At 35.7% G+C, this 14,960-nt stretch overlaps 1 protein-coding gene across 2 annotated transcripts in view; it reads right to left on the minus strand.

Annotated features, from left to right (window-relative positions):
• Positions 1-14,960, minus strand: part of SCIN (scinderin) — a gene marked incomplete at both ends in the record, with an annotated part of 78,550 nt that overhangs the window by 39,336 nt on the left and 24,254 nt on the right. For both annotated transcript variants that reach the window (XM_082845946.1, XM_082845945.1), the window contains one exon: positions 12,563-12,712. In XM_082845946.1, coding sequence (XP_082702072.1) covers positions 12,563-12,712 — 150 coding nt within the window. The remainder of the gene's footprint in view (positions 1-12,562; positions 12,713-14,960) is intronic.

Genomic DNA, 14,960 nt, shown 5'->3' on the forward strand with positions numbered 1-14,960 from the left:
TCTCTGTTTTGTCAGTAATGTAACGGAAACGCTTAACAACGTTAAGTCACTATTCCAAGTTACATTAAAGAGGTTGGAAATTTGCGGAAATACAATTTTGTTCTCTGCCTAAATAGACCTTCTTTCCCGCTGTATACTCTTTGCCTTCAACAGGAGATCAATTCAGAATAACTCAGAAGATATTTATATTAAATCATTAAAGCAAATACACAATCCAACTTTAGATTCACAATCCTCTAGCTTCAGAATTTCTGGGTTTTCATGACCTGTGCCAAGACCATCCTCAGCGTCTTGTATGTTTCTTCTATACGACCCCCTGTGGCTTTGTTTTAAAACATAAGTTGGCCTATGTGTAAATTTGTTTTCTCAGAAAGAAGGACGAAGCAGTTAAAAACTTTGCCGTATTTTCATAATCCTTACTGAATTTTCACATTTGCAATTGTTTTTATTTTGAATCTCTTAGCCAGCCCCACATATTTTGGATACAAAGTTCCAACATTTGCAACCTTGCTCACACAAGATGCATTTTCCCTCCTTCTGATGTCTGACAGAAAAGTCGAGATGCTTGGACACTCTACAGTAAGTAATTAAAGTGAACAATAAGAAAAGAGGGGACAATACGTGGCCTGGAGGAAGAACAGTACATAACTCAAAACTCCAGGTCACCTGGGATCAAAATGATCTACCCCGGTGTCAAGTCCTACCGACATTTAACATAGAGGGTCTTATGTACTTCCCAAACCAAGTTCATCTTGACAGATGAGGAAAATGAGGCTGCAAGAGGTTAGGAGTTTGCCTTAGGCCCAAATCTTATAAACACAAAGCGAGGATGTAAACCCCAGGGCTTCCAACTCCTACTGCAGTGCTTTATATAGATAATGAGACATGGCACTGTTCTTACCTTAATTATTTTACTGTAAACGGCTCTGCTTCTTTTATCACTAAAAACAGAGTAAGCTTCCAGGTTCTAAGACATAAAATTTTAATTACTCAGTAGTTTTTGTGTCTTATTTCCTTTCCCTAACTGGTAAAAAAAATCAGTACATTTCAAGCATATGGAAAGAAATTGTTAAAGTGAAGTACAGCTTCATAGTTATGGTGTGTTTACTTCAACGCATTTTATGCCTTTGGTAAGACTACTATTTGATAATAGGGAAGAAACACATATAAAATGATAGGCAATTCTGAGAAGAGCCACGAACTCCTTTAGCCAGCTCCACTTAATCTGGGTATGGTTCCAACATTTGCTCTCCTGCTTTCTCTCAGTGATGTGCTTCCCCGCCTTTAAAATACCTTTACCTCTTTATTGATATGTCAAATAAAGGGTAATTTAATACATCAAATAGTGGATAAAGTACTTTAGACTGAAAGAAAGCGTGTGAAATATATGTTGGGATAAAAGGACAAAGTGAATCGAGCGTCTGCAAAAGAGGGTTCGCTTCATTATCTAGCTCAGGGCTGTCCAGTAGAGTTTTCTGTGACTGTAATATTCCATATCCGTGTATCCAATACAGTAGTAACTAGCTACCTGTAGCTACTGAGCACCTGAGATGTGGCTTATGTGACCAAGTAACTAACTTTTAAATTTTATTTAATTTTAGGAAATTTAAATCAAAACCTAAACAGCCACATGTCTCTCAGATGCTGTATTTGACAGTGTAGCTCAGGAGGACGCAGAGAATGCTGTGGCCTTGGGAAACTCATCATGATGCAGGTCTGAACCTCAACATTACTGTAACATCAACGTATTAGAGATTAGATTTAGAGGGTCAAACTCATGAGAAAGTTTACTCATAAATTATTATAATATGGAAAGCTAATCCACAGGTTACTATTACAGAAAGCTAACTTACAAGTTTCTTTAACATGGAAACCCAACTCACAAGTTATTAAAATATGTAAGCCAGAACGTCAACTGTTTAAACTACAGCAGCTGTTTTTCACTGGCTGCATATTAGAACCACCTAGGAGTTATGATATAGAACACTCAAGTTTGAATCCCATCTGCAGAGATTCTGAATGAAGCCCTGGCACTGTGTATTTGAAGAGCTCCTAGGGCCTGGTTTGGTGATATGATTTAAACCTTTAGTGGCTTCAGCTCTGTGAGCCTGGCTCACTCATCTTAACCAGCAGGACAGGTCCGCCAAATCTTTCTGATTTTCACGTACCTTCACATAAAGAATTTCTCTCCTGGAAAAATTAGCAGGCCTGGTAGTCTGGAGGCTGCCCTGGGTCAACTCTCAGGTAAAGATTTTAGGCCCTCTGCTCTCTCTGGGGATTATTAAACCCTTCTATTGTAAGATCTCAAAGCCATTTGGACATTTGTACCCGATCAGTGCTTGAATGGACACTTTCATCACTGGCCTTTGGGGTTCCTAATCTCTATGCTTCACAATGGGCAACCCCACCTTTGTCTTTTTGACAATCCCTTCATTTGCTAAGATCAGACAACCTGAGCTGGATGGACCCACAACTAAGTGACTCTGTGACCTTATTCTCATATTTAAAATAGTATGATAAGTAATACCACTCACAATGATTATGATGATTAAGTGAGGTAAATAAACCTGATTCACATATAACATTTAATGAGATTAGGTGGAGTTTTATGGCAAGAGAGTTGTGAGTTTCCTCTTTATCTACATAATTAAGAAAATTTCCAAGCACCAAAATTTAATGGAGCAAACTCAAAATGGCTTTCATATACTCTGAGGTTCTTGAAAAATATTTGCATAGCTTTTACACTCACATTAAAAGAATGTATTTTCTTTCAAAGAAAATGTCTACCCCAATTACCCTGCACCTAATGCCTTCATAGTATGGATGAAAGGTTGAATGCTGACACTTGACCCCCATATGAAGGGTCAAGCCAGCCCACTGAGCGCAAAAATTGTGCTACAAAAGCTATTACTTATTATATGTAATAAAATAGGTATGATTGTCAAAAGTGTGTAGAAAAGTTTTGGAAGTTATAAAATAACTTCACAGCAGATGAGATTCCCATCTCTCTGTATATTTAAGATTTGCATGCTCTGGAATGAAGATCTGCCATGATCTGTGAACCACAGGTCTCCCATTCCCATTCCTATATGGGCAAGTTACACAGTCTCTCTATGACTTACTTTCTTCATAAAGTGAGGATGTAGAGATGCTACTGGTGCCCTGCCCATCTCACCTTGCTCTACCTCAGAGGTCATCGCCAGATAATTTCTTAAAGGCCAAAGCCTTCTGCTCTCTGTCTGATGGCATTATCTGGCCACCAGGCTGTACTGTATCTACATACAAGGCAGGCTAGAGGTTCTGGGGAGTTAAAACCCAAGGAGTGACCCTCAACAAATGAGGGATGGGAGTTACCAGTTAAATCCTGCAGCCACCTCAGCCTTCAGTGGGCCAGTTCTGAAGTGTTCTCCATACAGTTTCTCAGAGGGCCCCTCAGGGACTAAGCCCCAGTTGTCTGCAGCAGTAAATAACTTATTAACAAACTATTGCCTCATTTTACTTCTACTCCGCGCTTCCAGGATCATCTTCCAAATAACAATCTGCTCCCAAGTCCTCGTCTCCAAGTTGGCTTTTGGAGGAACACAGACCAAGACAGGGGATAATAACTGTACCCACTTCACAGGGCTGTTGTAAGAATTAAATTAGCTCATCCATGTACAGCCCACAGAAGAACGCCAGTCGTATAGTAAACACTGAATGTTTGTCCTGGTGGTGCTTTTGGTGGACCTCCTCTGCAGCAAATAAAATCCATGACAAATTTGCTTCTTAGATTATGGAATTTCTGTGTCAATGATGAGAAGCACTTGCATCATATAAAGAAAAATGCAGCTAGAAAGAGTAAAAAGTGAACAGAAAATTCAGCTGACCAGTAAGCCATTTGCCCTTACCCTTGTAAGTCATGACAAGATGAAATTATGACGTCACCTAGCAATGGAGCACCACGACAGTGAATAGCAGAGCAAATGATATTCAATTGTGGGGCATTTGCTACTTGCTTTGGAACAGTTTTTAGTCAACATATTTGTGTTGTTCACATGTCCTCTATCAGATTTCATCAAAATTTATTTTTAGTTTTGGTTGGCTTTTTTAGTTACCAGCCTTCACTGAAATAGAGCATTGATATTTAATTTCACAGTTACACATGGTATAGGACTTCATTTCCCAGTATATTTGTATGGCTTTTTTGTGTACAGATACTAACAGATTTTCTGTTTAATAGTACGTTAGTACCTGTTTTCTGATTAGTAAAATGTTATGAAATATCCAGAACTGAGGATTTCCTATTGAGAGTTTCCACTGAGAGGATACTGTATTGACAAGAACAAACCATGCTTTCCTGACAAATCCTTCTTACATATAAATATATATATATGTATATATATACATATATATATATAAAAATATATATACATACACACACACACACACACACACACACACACACACATATCCAAAACAAGGTAATTGTAAAATGGTGATGCACTGGATACCCTTGCAAACATAACAGCAATTCTAATAGCAATAACAACAGTTTTGCATTTGCAGAAGTACTGTCAATATAACCCAATTCCATCATAGTGCGATCCTTGGCTCTGGATAAACATGACTTAAAATCACAACCTCAATGGCCTCTATCTTAGGGAGTTCTTTCCAATATGTGAACACTTTTCCTCATGATATTAAACAATAATTACAAAATAAATACTAAGGAGTTGTGAATCATTGACTCTTGAAAAGTCAACCTTCTAATATCTGGGCTTGGCTAATTCTTAGCACAAGATGTTAAGAGGAAACATATAAAATTAATATTACAGTTAACTATTATTATATATTTTAACTATTTATTTTACAAAATGAATGTCAAGGAGTTGTGAATCACTGAATCTTAGAGAGCTTACCCTTTGATATTTGAGTTTGGCTAATTCTTAGCATAGGAATAAGAAGAAATTGACCTAAAATTGCTGAAAGAAAATATAGTCTTACTGTAAGTCTTTTTTTACTATATATATATATATATAAAATCACTAATATTATAACAAACATGAGGAGAAATATAAATAATAGCGAGACTAGAAACCTGCCATTCTAGTTTAATATTTGTTTTAGTTTATCATTTCAAATATAGAAAAGATCCACCCTTCCATACAACCCATCTGTCTTGGAATTGCATTATCCTGTTGATGGGTTCTATCGGGGAAATGACCTCATTCAGAAATGCTTGCCAAGTAGTATTAGTTTGGACTGATTATATAAAAGTGACATCTTATCAGTGAGGTCACAAGTCTTCAATGTGGAACTTGGGTGTGACAAAGTGGAAGATTATTTGAAAAATTATTATCTTATTGTTGTATATAGTTAAGTATACTTTTACTCTATTTCTTATCTTTGTTCAGAATATTTCAACTTCCCCCACTGGATGAATTGGTGAGGAACAAAATGGATATCTGAATTAAATACTAGACATCCAAATAAAAGATTCATTCAAATAAATGACAATAAATGAATGGTGCCTTGAACAGTGCCTGGCACATAAAGTAAGCTATCAATAAATGGTAGATACAAATACCTACAGCAACTATAGTGCTCCTGGAAGCATCATAACTTTGCAGCACGCACTACTCGTCACTATAATCTTTGGATTTGAGGTGTGTACTAAGTATCATTGCTGTAAAGCAAAACAGGGGCAATGATTTAATTACAATGCAACAGATATAAGAAAAGGAAAGATTTCTATTTTCTGGTACCTCTGATACTTCCTCTCTATACGTAGTATAAGGACTAATCTAGAGAGAGTGGCAAATATTTTCGATCCCTTTACCTTAAAATTCTTTGAATGGTAAACCCATAAATGGACCTTCTCTCTCCACTTGGCTCTCATAATAATGTTATTTCAGACAACAAATTCTGGTGAACGTCTCTGATGTGCCAGACACCATGTGACATAAATAGGAAATTCCAAAATATGTCAGACATTGTTCAATTTCCCAAAAACTTACAAAAGGAGGTTGGAAAATAAAGGAGGGATAAACAAGGAAGCTAAAACTAATTGGATAGCACACAAAGAGCAGTGTACCTCTCTCACAAAACGTTTTTTGTTGTCTCTTAGTGTTAAAAGTGTTTACTGTGCCTATTGACCAAATTAGTATCTCAGGCAACTCAAATTTCCATCCTCACAAAGTACAGAGTTGTGACTAACAATGAAGTAAGAGGGCAACAGAAAATAATTTAATGAGTGGTGTGTGTGCGTTACAAACCCACAAAATAACTATCATTTACATTTAAGGAGCTCAAAACACCCATGTTTATTCCCTGATGCTAAAAAACTGTGATTTTTATTCTTATTTATACTATTTTCCTATAAATCTTTAGACCCTTTAAAAATACTGTATACTCACTGTTCCAAAATGCTCATGAAGGGGGTTTTCAAAACAGCTCCCTGGGCTTCCCTGGTGGCGCAGTGGTTGAGAGTCCGCCTGCCGATGCACAGGACACGGGTTCATGCCCAGGTCCGGGAAGATCCCACGTGCCGCGGAGCGGCTGGGCCCGCGAGCCATGGCCGCTGAGCCTACGCATCCGGAGCCTGTGCTCCACAATGGGAGAGGCCACAACAGTGAGAGGCCCACATACCGCAAAACAACAACAACAAAAAAACAGCTCCGCGACTTCTATTATTGGCACTTCTTTAGTTCATTTCATACTATTTTACAAAGATAAATGGGGATTGATTTATCTAATCAAAAATCATCCCCAGAAAATAAAGTTTCTCCCATTCTCTATGGTATCATTTTTAAAATGACTAAGCATGATTCAAATACACAATGTTATTTTAGTTAAAAGATTAAAATATAACTCCATGTAAATCCAGTAAACTCAAGGTTATGCTATGAAAGCAAACGTTTCCACAGAGAAGCTTCATGGAATGTTGACAATTCTAAATTTCCAAATTCCTGCTTGCTTTTTCTTCACCTTTTGCTCTACATGCTGAAACTGTATTACTATTCCAGTGCTTAGATGATTAAATGTTCAAAATCACTCCTGCTTTAACTTTCTGTAAATTTAAATTGTACAACCTTGGGAAGTGTTAGCACCACCGCCTTTGATGTTAAGCATTGATGTTAAGGATAAGACAAATATATTGGGTGATTTCAAAAACAAAGCTCTACATCTGTGTAGTTCCTTGGAGTGCACAGAGCACATTCACTTTTTTTTTTTTTTTTTTTTGCGGTACGCGGGCCTCTCCCTGCTGTGGCCTCTCCCGTTGCGGAGCACAGGCTCCGGACGCGCAGGCTCAGCGGCCATGGCTCAGGGGCCTAGCCGCTCCGCGGCACGTGGGATCTTCCCGGACTGGGGCACGAAGCCGTGCCCCCTGCATCAGCAGGCGGACTCTCAATCACTGCGCCACCAGGGAAGCCCCACATTCACTTTTAACCCAGTGGTGAGGAGAGGCAGCACCGAGACTGTAGGCAGCAGTCCTAGGCCAGTGGACAGCAGTGATGTGTGCTAAACAGCAAGAAGGGTGGACAAAGTGGACGCTAAGTGTGCACTTAGTGTGTTTTAGTCCGCACTAAGTGGACAAAAACAGAAATAGTGTCCAATTTTGCTGAACACTAAATAGGGAGGTGACCTGACCTGGGAAGGAAGATTTTACAGATGGCAGAATCCAACTGCAGCTCCTGGGGACATGCATTTTTATTCACAGAATGAAGTTTTAGACATTTGCTGTCTATTTCTTACTGTGCTAGATACTCTCACCTGGAGTGTATGCAATCTGCCTAATACGTGGGAAGGTAGATAAGCTCAAGACTCAGTTATCACTTTCCAAGAGATGAGCTGTAACTATCAATCTGTAGAAAGAAGACTAGCAGACTCTATGGATTATCCTTATCTAAACACTAACTGCTCCTACATAAATGCAGTTGGTTTTAAAACTTAATCAACCATATGGCTTTGTTCATATATTCACCAACACTATCATCTATAACACAGGGAATTTTTTAAAGCAATACTATCCTCTAGAAAACAGGAAGACAAATGTAATTGGTTTTCTAGAACCACAAAGTTCCCAGTTAATTGTATTAATTTTCTAAATATTAATGAGCAATGAGTTAGAGCTGTGAGGCTTCCACAGATATAAAGGCAATGTTTTGTCTTCAAGGAATTTAGAGTAGCATTGTTAAGATATAAATTTCATTGGGCAAAGTAATTTGGGGAAGTATAACTAAAATTTTACTCTTTGCCTAAATAGATATCTAAAGGATAATTTAAGAAATATCTGCACAGTTCAACTCTAGATTTTATTTACAAGATTACCAGATGAGCACATCATAAATATCTGATCAACTTCTCAAAAGGATGATTGAATAAATTTTCTTATTTTCAAGTAGTCAATTATGACTTATAGTAACAAGATGAACACAATTCCTATACTGGGAGATCCTCTGGAGATTAATCTATTTTATATGCTATTGTCATATAGTCTAAAATACATAAATTTGGGAGGGATGAATTGGGAGTTTGGGATTAGCAGATGCAAACTATTATGTACAGAATGGATAAACTATAAGGTCCTACTGTACAGCACAGGGAACTGTTCAATATCCTGTGATAAACCATAATGGAAAAGAATATGAAAAAGAATGTGTGTATATACATATATATGTGTATAACTGAATCACTTTGCTGTACAGCAGAAATGAACACAACATTGTAAATCAACTATACTTCAATAAAATAAATTTAAAAAAATAATAAAATAAAATACATAAGTTTTATCATGAGAAGTCTTTCAACCACTGGTGGTATCATTCTTACTGTGTTTTCTCTGGCATTTGAGGACCCTCACAACCTGTTACCACTCTAGGACTATGTTTTAGACCGGGTGCATGCTTATCTTCTCAATCAGACAAAAAAATACAGTCTGAACTTTACTGGGAACCAACCCAGTGATCAATAAACACTTATTGGCTCCTCCTCATTAGGGAGGATGCCCACACCCTTGCTCTCCGGTTGTGCATCTCTGCCTTGCTTCTGTCTTAAATAAGCAAACTGTTCCTCTGCGTGCTCTCCCACTTGTTGTTGTGCTATGTCTCTAATAATAAAGCACATGCTTTTACGAAAAGAAAAAAACACTTATTAACTAAGACATCACATGACATTCTAATTTTTCTTTCCAATTTTCTTCTTTTACCCAAATCTAAAATAATGATTGTGCATATGACTTTCCAGGGAGCCTCAGTGTTTTTATAGAAGCAAGAAATCTAACAGTTCAACAACAAAGCATCTGCTAACAATCTCCCTGTAGTATTTTTACTGCCAGGATTCCTTCACTAGCATTTACAATGATTATAGACTTAACAAGTTTATTAAATTACATTGAAAAAAACTCTTTCCAGGTTAGAGGAATTGGTTGTTTTGTTGTTGTTTCAAACAACTTGCTCCTTCTTTCTTTTTGATATCTACCCAATGCTATCTTTTTAAAAATGAAAGTCTATAAAACATACTGATAAGTTATTCACCTTAGCCATTTTTCCTCAAGGGACTTTTAGCCTCCCTCCTAATGTTTCGAGAATGAGTAGAATCAACAAAGAAAGTTTGAGACCTTCGGGCTAGTGAGATATTTAATTTTCCTTCACATTCATTGATTATTTATTTTAAATATGAAAAGAAAAAAGCTTTACATAATTTACATGCAGCTTTTCATGGTAAATATGTTTACAGTTAGGAGAAAACAAGCACAGAGTATACATGACTTTAATCACAGGTAAAAAAGTAATAAATAAAGTAATATATAAATAATAAATAAAGTAAATAAAGTAATAAATAAGCGTCTTCATTTACTCATTAAATAATATTATTGAAAAACAGGTCTAATAACTGCCATAATTACCAAGTAGTGATGAGCATAAGTGATACTTTGAGGTTATATGCAATATCTGTAGTGTGATCTGAAAAGTCACAAGTTCTGCTCATGCTACTGTCGTTTATCAACTACATTCACAATTGGAGAAAATTTTCACAAAGAAATCGGTGAAAATGAAGCTGTCATTTTTTTCCCAACCAAGTTCATGAGCTCTTCGAATTCTATTGTTACAGTACAACATTAAGAAAGCCTAGAGGTCAAACTTGTTTATCTTAAGTCCATAGGTAATTCATCAAACAACTACCTACCCTTGTAATCAGGCCACAAAAGAACATTTCTGAAAACAGAACTTCCCACCGAATGCTTTTTAACAAAAAAAAAAAAAAAAAAAAAAAGGCTTTCACTCAAAATTCAGTTCAGATCAATTGTGAGTGACAGCTATCCATCATAATGCAGTATAAATTGAATGTACTGAATGCAAACAAAGTCGGTGTTTTCTAGGATTTTTTAGAAACCAGAAAACAAAGAGCCCCTAAAACACAGACATAGCATGTTATATTAAACAGTATGTCCCTTATCCCTATCACTGATACTTTAAAATCGAAGTTATATTTTTACAAATTTTTTTCTTCAGGTTTGCATTTTCTCATTTTAATTTAACAGCATAATATAGTCATCGACTATTTAAGCTTTTCTTTCTCAGAACTTTGAGTGATATCCAATAAGCAAAGACATCAAAAATACATATGCACAGTTAAGGCCCTCAGCCTCAGTGGTTACGTTGCCTAGAACAGACTACAAATGACTGGTAGTTAAACACAGCCATTGCCTGAGAGACAAGGTTGAATCACAGATCATTGGAATCTAAAGGGACCAGAGAAGCCACTTTGTCTAACCCTCACTTTACAAATGAGGAACCAGAGACAATGAGAGTTTAAGGGACTTTCCAAGATGACCATGGAGAAGCTAGCCTGACAGTTAATGCAACACTCCCTCTAGCTCCCTACAAGGGCAAATTGTGTCCCTGGCTCCACTTCTATCAAAGTATAGCTATTGAGACAAGAAGTTATAATCAATTAGAAATACATCTTATTTATAGATTTTTGCTCCCAAATATGAGAATTAGATGACTTAAATGGTGATCACATCTGCAGAACAGAGGTCTTTAAAAAATATTAAAAGATCAAGAATGTGCTCTAAATAGTTTCAAGGTCTAATGTATTAGTAATGTTAGTCTGACTTCTGAAAACCCAGGTTTCAATAGTCATCCCTTATTTTATTTTTTCAGATGGCCTTTTTTTTCTAATTATAAAAGGAATACACATCCATTATAATAAATTTTGAAAACACAAAGACAAATGAAGAAGAAAATAACAAGAAGCCATATCCCCAGAGTCAAAGCCATATATTGGTGGTGTTGGTAATATTTCAGCATATTTCTTTCCAGATATAAATGTATATATGAATATATAGCTATATAATGTAAACTTACATATTAAGATAATATTGTACCTAAAATTTTATAGCCTGCCTTTTCTCTTAGCATTGTACCGTGATCATCTTCCCATTGAATTAAAATTATTTCTAAAACATCATTAATGTGAAAGTCTGTGTTTGGTGGTTATTAAAGTAATAAAGTTTAAAGACATTATAATCAATAAAATGATCTCATTATATAATTTTTGATTGCTGGATTATGTAGGCTAGCATCTGATCAGGTAACTCTAATGCATTAAATTGCTCTAAATAAAAGATATTAAAAATATATGTTTACAGGATTGTCTTTAGAAAAATTTAAGCGCCCAATGGCTAAAATCATTGGGGGAAAATGCATAATATCCCAGGAAATTAGAGAAAGGAAAACTCAGAGAGATACCTCCTGTTACTATTACATGTGGGAAGATTCAAAAAGGTACTACAACAGGATATCCTGACAGTGCTCTGTAAAGTCATGAAGGAACACAGTGCTTTGGTCAAGGAAGCAGCAACTGGTACAAACATTTAGTGCCTGGCTCATGTAGGAATTCAATAAATATTTGTTGAATGAATAAATGGGAATCAATTTACCAACATGTATCTAGACACCTGAATATGATTATACCCTTTGACTGATAATCTTACTTAAGGGAATATATACCATATATACACTTGGTCACAACTAAATGTCCGGGACTTGTATGTTGATTAAGTAAATGACAGAGGTATAAAGAGCCATACAGACAATCATACTGATTTAACAACTATACTAAAATTATGTCTTGCCTATACTGTAATTCTTAGTTTAAAATGATTGAAGTATTTAAAATATTGGTGTATTTAATCTCTTGGTATAAGATTTTATTTCATTCTTTTAATGAAATAATTGTTAATTTTAAAATTGAAGAAAATCACTGCGTTAAAGAAAAATTGAGAAACCCAGATGAAAAAACTATTATGTTTCTTCCAAAATATTTTCTTATAGTCAATCTCAAAGGTTTTGCCCACCTATTTGTCCTTGAGTATCTCAGAAGACAGGCACAAGACTTCTTTGATAGTCGTCACAGCGGTGGGAGAAAACAGTCATGATGTTCTATTTTCCTAATACCATGACTTATAAAACCCTGATACTTCCTCTTATCTAACCTTGGCCTAAGTATTAAGAAGTTATTAAATCTAACACACACACTAACACACACAAAACTTAGTGTGGCAAGCTTTCAATACCTTTATAAGCTCTGATGATTCATGCCCGTCTTCCACCACAATTAGTTGAGCTCTTCCTTTCCTTTCATTGTCCCGAATGCCAATGGCAACCTGGCTGGCCTTCAGACGCTCATATTTGTTGCAAGAGGATCCACACCACTGGTAAATTTCCTAAAAGAAAAAGACAGATCTTTTGACCCCAGGAATACATGGAGGACATTCAGCCCTGGTGTAATACACACTGTGATTAATTAGGAGAAAAACAAAAAGGTCTAAAAAATGAAATTAAATTGATCTATTGTTGAGGTATATATAATTTTATATATTTAATTTATACCTTATTCTGTATCCTGTTGCTTTCAGTTAGCATTATAAAGTAAGCATTTTTAAACATGGAAAATATAAATATATACCTCAGCATTCTCTGTGTATATAATCCACTAAGTACAATTTATAAAAGTAAACTTATATAAATTATTTAAATTTAGAATAATAAATCTAACATATTTCAGATAGTCAAGAATCTGTTACAGTAGGAATATGCTCTTGATGATCATAAAACATGACCTATCTCTTTTGTAAAGCAATTTAACAATTCTTATCAAGAATCATAAAAAGAGTTAAAACTCTGACCCAGTAATATCACTATCTGGAATTTATTTTAATAAATTATTCATAAGAAGAGAAAACAACACATGCACAAGGGTTTTCACTGATGTGATTATATTAGTGAGGCATTGGGAAGACATTAAATGTTCAACAATAGGATTACAGTAATATAAATTATGATATATAGAAAAAATACTTAAATATCAAAATTATACCTTAACAGAAATTTAGAAAAACAGAAACAGCAGTTTGATATATTGTAAATTATATACATTAGTTGCCACTTAGATTAAAATATATATTTTAGACTTAGGTACAGTGTTCAGAAAGTATACAGTAACATGTAAAATAATAAAATGTCATTTTCTCCATTAAATGTGGTTTAACGAAAGAAAGAAAGAAATGTAATGGTACCCAGGCCTGGTAGGATGTGGGAGTGGGTGTTATCACACACTATTTGGGTGGTAGATACTGACACAGGCTTTTTTTGAGGGCACTTTCGTGTCATACCAAGAAATTATATATGATTTTAAAATCAGGAAATTCCATTTCTAGGAATCTATTTTATAGAACTATTCAAACATGGGATGCAAAAACAAAGAAACAAACAAAACAAACACAAATGTCCATCAATAGGGAGATGGCCATATAAATGTCATTACGTGGATACTATAGACTATTCTTCAGTGGTTAGAAATTGAGGACAATGTTTAAACACCGCTGTTAAAAATATCCAGGTATATCATAAATAACATAAAGCCGCAGAATAATATAGCTCCATTAAAGTACAGAAACAAAAATATAAGCTCTGTTTCTGTCTTTGCAGAAAAAGATTTTTAAAGATACACAGTATCTTTAATACATGGGAAGGGGCATGTAATTGCAGAAAGAAACCCTTCAGTTTTTGCTGTATCTAAATCAGTGTTTTTTCCTTTTCTTTTTTAAATGTCACTCACATTTATTAGCTGCCTATTAGGAGCTAGATGTTGGGAATAAAGAGATGAATGAGCGAAAACTAGCAAGGAGAGACTGACATGTAGACAACTAATGCTAATAATATGTTTGCACAACACTTAGTTTTCAAAATGTTTCCACACATACTTCCTGTAGTCAATCTGAAGAGGGGGTTGCTTTGTAGTTATTGCTTTGTGGTTAAGTACAATATAAAGGAGACCGACCAGCAGCCACTTTCTATGTGGTTTTATGTTTGCAATTTTTAAAAGAGGAAATAAATTAATAACAGCAAATAAAAGGGCACCCCAAAATTCAGAGAGACAGGCTCTTTTCTTTAATCACAAGACATTTCCAGTCCAGAGTCATTTCTCCATTCAAAAATAGTTCACTGATTACCTGAAATTGGGCAGGATCCCTCTCCCTGGGGGCACAACCTGAAAGCACACAGGTCGGCAACAGTCTCTCTGTCCCCTTAAACCGGCCCCCCACTCCCATGATCCTGCTTCACCTTTTCCACATTCCTCTTCAAGAATAAAATATAAGTCTTAGGAATTCAAGCCTTTATAAGAAGTAAAAGAAAAAGAGACTGTGCTTTGCAATTCCTTTCATTTTAGAATCTAATTTAGTTATTCAACATTGTTAAGGGGTGTTTCTTTTCTGTTTTTCAGAGAATTGCGTGCCGCTATTGTTTCCACTCTAACCTCTTTTCTATACCTGGGCATCTGAACATGAGGCTCACATTTGAATACCAGGCCCAGACGAACAGTTACAAAGAGTGAAAATAAATGGTTCCCAACGAACAATCAGCTAACGTCTAATCACTGAGCATTAAAATCAGGTGGTGGAGTAAGATGGC

Source organism: Leucopleurus acutus (assembly GCF_964270905.1).
Source record: "Leucopleurus acutus genome assembly, chromosome: 9".
Classification (NCBI taxonomy): domain Eukaryota; kingdom Metazoa; phylum Chordata; class Mammalia; order Artiodactyla; family Delphinidae; genus Leucopleurus; species Leucopleurus acutus.